Genomic DNA, 7,311 nt, shown 5'->3' on the forward strand with positions numbered 1-7,311 from the left:
CCCCCACACCCCTTCCCTCCCCGCTCCCCATCTACCACACCAGACTTACCAGCTGCACGCAGCTCTCCAAGCTGCAGGGCTGGTATTGGAAATCAGATCACTATCAGCCAATATTCCTCCTTAAAAATGAGCTATCGGTTTTGGCCCCAAAAATGTTTATCAATGCACCCCTGCCCTCCACCCATCCAGTGCAGCACCCAGGCAAGCAAAGGAGTCCTATGGGAGGTTTTCTCAAGAGAGGTGAAACCAGATAATCTTGAGCAAGTTCAGCACCCCCTGGATGAGCTGTGGCTTTATCCTGCTCCAGCCCCACTCCTCCCTCACTGCGGGGGCCTGCCCTCCCCACATTTCTTCCCTCCCCCCTCTCCCCTTCACCACACTAGACTTTGCAGAAACACAGTGAGGAAATGATGGGGCATGCTGGAAAGCTAATAAGGTACCTGACCTTGTCTCTCTCTTTTTTTCATGTAAAGGAAATATACGTGTGTTTGGCAGAGTCCGGCCAGTAAATAAGGAGGATGGGGAAGGGCCAGAAGCTGTCAATCAAGTGACCTTTGACCCTGACGATGATGCTATCCTACATCTGATGCACAAGGGGAAGTTGGTGTCATTTGAACTGGACAAAGTTTTCCCCCCACATGCAACTCAGGAAGATGTAAGTCCTTCTATACCATTGTATTGGTATGGACTTTGTCCAGAAAAGAGGTGTTGGGTCACTGTGAATTTGGACATGGACACGAGGTTGACAGTCACTTGCTTGTCCCTGATTTTTGTAGGAGAGAGATGGAGAAAAGACAATTAATGTGATTTAGTAGCGAACTGGGCACTTCCTTCCAGATTTAGCAATAAGCAGGCTGAGTGGAATTCAGGTAGCCTTGCAGGCTATGCTTGGAAATGACTGGCTGCACTGGAATCTCTTATGTGTAACCTGTGCAAGGCATTAACCGGGGGGTGGGGGGAAGCAGGGGGACTGGATAGGTGAATATCATGCATTGTTTGCTTCCCTTTGGCAGGTGTTCCAGGAAGTTCAGGCCCTGATCACTTCTTGCATTGATGGCTACAATGTTTGCATATTTGCCTATGGACAGACAGGTGCAGGCAAGACCTACACTATGGAGGTAAAATTTCCTTTTAATTTTTCTCCATTTTTCCTTTCAGTCTCTCTTCTGGCTCTGTTTGCTATATTCTACAGCTCGGCATTGTCACTTCTGGATCAGCTAGGAAGTGTGCATGGGTAAACTGACAGTTGGGTAGATGGGTTGGTTCCTAGATGACTGTGTAATTGATATGGTCACGGGTGACTGTACAAGTTCCCTTTTTGTCACAGTGACTAAGACCATGCATGGATGGCTTGTGAATTCCTAAGTGTGTAACAAGTCACACATGGGCGACTGGTGCCGCCTTAGTCAGGGGGAGCATGTGCCCCCCCAGCGACTGGGGGGGGTCCCCCCCGTGGCAAATCCTGCTGATTGTGGGGAGGGTCCCCCACTGGCACTCTCAGGGGGTACACGTTGCCACTGAAATTGCATGCTGTCAACCCCAAAAGGGTTTGGAGCGGAAGGTTGGACCTTGGTTTTTCTGCAGCTCCTTGGCTGTTCCCTTTCTTCCGCGGGGAGGCAGGACACAAATGTTAGTGATTCCACAGTGAGACGTGGACAGCTGTTTCAAGCTCTGTCCCAATGTGAGATCTTGGCCGCATCCTCACAAGTGTTCACTTTGAGCTCTGTAAGGAGTCCTGCACCAGTTGTTCTGTTATGTTAGTGCAGAGGAAGGAGTAACATGAGATTTTTCTTTTTCCCTTTGCTCATCAGGGAACTCCTGAAAACCCGGGAATTAACCAGCGAGCTCTCCAGCTGCTCTTCTCTGAAGTGCGGGGAAAAGCATCTGACTGGAACTATGTCATCTCTGTCAGTGTGGCAGAGATTTACAATGAAGCCCTGAGGTAAAAGGGGAGAAAAAGGGAAGGATGTGAGGCAGTAAAAAAGCCTGAACAAGAGGGGCAGGGATATCCTAATTTATGATGCACAGAGTAGCCCTAGGGGGAGAGCAAGCCTTGTGAGGAATACCAGGAGTGCCTGGGCCTCCAGACCTACTTTGTCCCTGCACCACCCTAAATGCCACTAGAGTTTTGTGCAAATGACACCTGCTTTTGTCTTATTTAGCAGGAAATCTCTTTGTGCTTATTAGTCATGCAAATGCTCTATGATTGGAAAAATAGAATTGACTCCCTTCAGTCCCATTCCCCTTTTAGGCTTGTCTTGCGTTACTGCTTCTTTCACCAATCCCATGTATAGGTAATGGAACAGCTCACAAATCCTCAGCCTACCAAGATATTCCTTGGCAGTACGTGCTGTTCTTGGTATGTTGCAGGCCTGTAGCTCAGGCTGAGTGAGGGATTTTTCCCATCTTCCAGAACTCTTGCCTGGAATTCTTCCCAGCCCCTGGGTTCCTAAAATGCCTTCAGCTTATGTGGCTGCTTGTTCATGCCAGAACGTGCTCAGACATCAGCTAACAATGAGATTCTCTTCCTCCCCCACTCCATGCTTGTTCTCACCCTCTCTCTCTTTTTTTCTAATAGATTTGGAAGCCCTAGGAATAATTAATTGGGGAGTTTTTTTTAACATTAAGGGGTTTTGCCTGAGCATTGTGCCTTTAGCCTTCTGCTTGATACACTGGGAAACTGAGAACTAGGGTGTGGAAGAATGAGAAGTATTTTCCTTCTCTGCATTCTTCCTTGTGTGGACTCTGTCAGGGTGAGAGCTGGCAGGGGGTGGAATGGAAAAGATGGTACCACAAGAATGAGTTAATACAGGAGCCAGATCTAGTGAACCTGAGAAGGAGACTGTCTGGTTGTGATATAATAAAAGCCACAAAGCCAAATGTGATTTGGATCAGGAGAAATGAGGACTGGAATTTCTGAATGTGGCCATGTCTAGGAGCCATACAGCTATTTTGTGTTACACGTCTGACCGACAGATAACCCAGAGAGTATAGAAGAGTTGAGATTCTATAAATATATCATGAAACATCCCAGTGAGGGAACGGTTCCTTTTGAAAAATCTTAGGACGACTGAGCAGTTAGTCTGTGCTCACCCCGCCTTCCTCTGACCTCAGCCAGTTAAACATTTATTAGTGGGCAGCCACTGGGAGGAAGAGGCTCAAGGGAGACCTACTTTCCTAATGGTGGAGGAAGCTTGTCCTCTCTAGGCCACAATCCAAATGACTGGCAGGGTTGTGGAGGGACGCAAACAATAGGAACCTGTACTGCCATCACCTGTATCTCATTAGCTGGAGAGATCAGTTCACTTGTAGTCAGATTAAAAAGCCTTGTGTCCTTTGTGTGTGACAAACCATTCATGGAGGAAATGTAAAATGACTCAGTGTAGGGGGAGTCACTTTATTTGTCATTTCAGGGACTTGCTTGGGAAGGAGCCTCAGGAGAAGCTGGACATCAAGTTATGCCCAGATGGCAGTGGGCAGCTTTATGTTCCAGGGCTGACAGAGTTCCAGGTGCAGAGTGTTGAGGATATCAACAAGGTAAGAAGATGGAGACCCAAGGGTATGTCTACCCTGCAGTAACTGAGGCCGGGTGTTGCCACCAGTGTAGCTATGGTAGCCTAGAGCTCATGACCAGATGAAAAATCTGCCTGAGAAGCTGGGTGAATGCTGCCTCAGCTACGCTAGCTCTAGTGCAAAGCCAGTTTGGGCAGTTCTGCACAAGCTGCAGTCACACTGATTATAGACCAAAGGAGGCAGAGAAGGTCAGAGAAAGTACCCAGTGATGGAGCGAACTAGGTAGAAGTTACTTCATGGAGAAGTATAAACCACCCCTCTGCCTTGGAGAGATTTACCGGTATTCCAGCTTCTGGAAGCATGGAGATGAGCTGCTGAAGTAGTGTGAACAGTGTATGGTCAGATGGGTACCCATGCTTCATACCTCCATGCACAACATGAAGGGAAGGAGGCCCAGATCTTAAGCCCTTCTAGACTCCTAAATGCAGTGTTAGCCTCTAGACCATATGCATCAGACTGAATCGGAAGCACCAATAGAAATAGCCCAGGAGGCAGCCTGTAATACCAGCTGCATTTTTGTACGTGTGTGGATTTGCTGCAATTTCATTGTCATGGTTCAGCACTTTGCAAGAGTAAATGGGGAAGAAATGACAGGTCTGTGCAGAACAGAGATAAGCAGAAGTCTGAAGTATGTTTTATGCTTTACAATGGCGTGCACTTGTAAGGGGAAAGGGATAGTGGTAGATCAAAATAGGGCTCTGCGTATAATGTGACAAATGCCACATTGACAGGAGCATCTTGGAAGTCGATACCAAATAGCTTAAAAATAAGAATTCTTATGATTGGGTGGCTCTTGGGGTATTAGCAGGTTACCAGACGTTTCACCTAATTTTACTGCATCTCAGTAGGGACTATAATTTGTCAGTGGATGGCTGCAGTTTGTGAAGAGCTCTTAGGCCACAGGCCAGTTCACAGGATCTAATTGTTCATGGCATAAATCCCTAATACCTTCTGCGTGGACACTAGCTTTCATCTTTGTTGGGAATCTCTGAAGACAAATTTGTCCCTCTGTGAATGGTTCCACCAAAAAAGGCTGAGATGAATGAGCAGAGAGGAAGCTGGTAAAGAGGGCTGGTACCTGCCAAGTGCAACCACACCTATAAGAAAGGAAAGACTTACCATCCACCTTAGTCTTGCCTAAATTCTAGTCACAAAAAATGCAGAATAATGCTGCATAGTGGTAAGAGAGATGCAGAAAAGAGTAGGCTGCTGTGTTTCCACATAAGAAAATGCCAGATGTGGGCTGGATATATCCAAAAACTCTGTGAAGATACACAGGTTCAGCTTGTGCCTCTTTCCTAGGTGTTTGAATTTGGGCATATAAACAGAGCGACTGAGTGCACCAACCTGAACGAGCACAGCTCACGGTCTCATGCTCTCCTTATCATCACAGTAAGAGGATTTGACTACAGCACAGGACTTAGAACCACAGGTTTGTCTCTCTTGCTAGGGTGGAGGGGGAGGAGCTGTAATGATCGCTTTGAGGGACACAGTACTGAGGATTTGGGTTTGGACTCCTGAATTGGGATTCAATGAAAAACATGGACTAAGTTGATACCACCAAATAGCTGGTGTATGCTTATCATAGAAACAGAAACACACCCCATTTAGCACTGTGGGGAGTCTGTGCATGGGGCTGGTATGCTCAGGGGGTTGCAGATCAGGACTGAGAGACAGTGGCAGAGCTGGGAAGTGATGCATTCAGCATGGGGATGAATTGGTAGGACTCTGCAGCTAGTTTTTAAAGAGAGCCTTGTTAATCAACACCTGTTACATTTGCTAAAATAGGGCACTCATTGTTTCATGCTTTGGGGCACCAGGTGATTGCTACAAGGGTCTACTGGGACCTTTTAAAAAAAACCCCAACCAATTGCTGTGTTCAGCAGTGCCTAAGTAGCTGTGTAGGTTTTGTATCATGTATAGGCAAGTGACGAGCCTGGATCTGGTACTGCATTAGATATAATGTGATGAACCCTAAGTTTATAAGCTGGCACTGGCCCATCCGGGATAGAGCTATCCACCTTTGCTCATAAAACAGAACTTAATGAACCTCTTAGCTGCAAGCTGAGCTGCAGGTTTCTTTCATTGCAGTTCTCATTATGAACCCCACCCCCCACCCCAGCTCTATGTTCTTAGTTCCTCCCCATGTTCAATAATTGCTATGTAGACCTCACTGTACCTGTTATTTCCACATGGCTCAAAAAGGTAGCTGCACAGGGCTATTAAGTCTGTGTCTAGTGTCTGTTCTAAAACTGTATGTATGTTTTTGGTTTCTCTCCCTACAGGGAAGCTGAACCTGGTAGACCTTGCTGGATCAGAGCGGGTAGGCCGGTCTGGGGCAGAGGGGAACAGGTTGCGGGAGGCCCAATACATCAACAAGTCACTGTCAGCACTAGGAGACGTGATCTATGCTCTGCGATCCCGCCAGGGTCACGTGCCATTCCGCAACTCTAAACTGACCTACTTACTTCAAGACTCCCTTAGTGGAGACAGCAAAACCCTCATGATGGTGCAGGTAGGGTCTGGGGCCTGCTGGGCAAAAAGAGATAGGGGGAGGAATACTTGTTGCTGACTGAGGAAACATTACGTTAACCAGTGCCAAATACTAAAGAAACACGGAATTCCGTGGAGCAGAAATGATGGTGCTGTTGCTGGTCGGAGGAAGTGACCTAAATGAGCTCTCTGTTCTCATAAAGGAAGTGCTTCAGTTTGGACGAGCACAGGCAGAAAAGGTTTCACTTGAGGTACATTGCTACTCTGAAAAAGGACCCTGTAACAAGGTCCAGTACTGCTCTACAGGTGTTGTCACTGATTCTCTCCAATGTGCTGACTTCAGAAATGGAAAGATAGGTTTTCTCCTAACTAGCAGCAGCTGCAGTTCTGCAAGTCAGCCTAAATTCCTTTCAGCCCATCTATTATTGTCAACAATAAATGCTCTGAAGGCCAAAAAATAGTTTTAGCAACACCTGTGTATAACCCCTTTTTTCATATTATTATTCCTTCAGTGATACCTGTACTGTTCTGTTGCTATCTTTGAATTTGCACAGGTGTATCTGAGAGGATCTCAGCAGGTCCATTGCAGATACAGGAGAAGGAATAAATTTTGCTCCCTCAGGGACTGGCACAGGGACAGGGAAAGCTTCAGGGACTGAAGGGGAAAGACATCAGTGTAAGTTTGAGCTGCAAAGGGAGAGAGCCGTGAGAAAATCAGTGCAGAAAGAAGGGGAAGTGTGCCAGCCTGAGTCTAGATGGCAGAACCTTGTCCCAGGGAGCATAGCACCATCTTCCAGGATATGTTTCTAGCACCAAAATCACTTCAGGTTACTGGGGATTCCCAGAAAGCTCCATTTACTTGTACGTTTATAGTGCCAAGTCTTCCTTGTATTTTAGTTTCTCTCTCATAATTCTTTCGGCTGTGCACGAGAAGAGGGAGGGGAGCTGTTAAACTCCAGAAGATGAAGGTCACTGTGTTGTGTTTGGAAATGGAAAAATCTGAGGAATCTTGCACTAAGCCATTCATGTCCAGTCTAGGGTATGGGTGGGCTTTTTGCAGTGTTGTAGGTGTTCTTTCCCCAACTCCCTCTCCCAGCACACATTGCTGTGATTTAACATTATCATCTACTAAATAGCTATCCTCCAGCACACCTCTCTTTGTTCATGGATTGTGGTTTTTAAGTTTCCTGCATTATCTAAATCCCCTCCACACCAGGAATTCCACCAATAAATTACTGGAATGCC

General features: G+C 46.7%; 1 protein-coding gene across 10 annotated transcripts in view; it reads left to right on the top strand.

Moving 5' to 3' along the window:
• The window catches only part of KIFC3 (kinesin family member C3), a 50,013-nt gene that overhangs the window by 37,083 nt on the left and 5,619 nt on the right, over nt 1-7,311 (top strand). For all 10 annotated transcript variants that reach the window (XM_006020209.2, XM_006020208.2, XM_006020210.2 and 7 more), the window contains 6 exons: nt 474-655; nt 1,014-1,118; nt 1,812-1,942; nt 3,414-3,537; nt 4,876-5,005; nt 5,859-6,088. In XM_006020209.2, coding sequence (XP_006020271.1) covers nt 474-655; nt 1,014-1,118; nt 1,812-1,942; nt 3,414-3,537; nt 4,876-5,005; nt 5,859-6,088 — 902 coding nt within the window. The remainder of the gene's footprint in view (nt 1-473; nt 656-1,013; nt 1,119-1,811; nt 1,943-3,413; nt 3,538-4,875; nt 5,006-5,858; nt 6,089-7,311) is intronic.

Source organism: Alligator sinensis, unplaced genomic scaffold (assembly GCF_000455745.1).
Source record: "Alligator sinensis unplaced genomic scaffold, ASM45574v1 scaffold203_1, whole genome shotgun sequence".
Classification (NCBI taxonomy): Eukaryota; Metazoa; Chordata; order Crocodylia; family Alligatoridae; genus Alligator; species Alligator sinensis.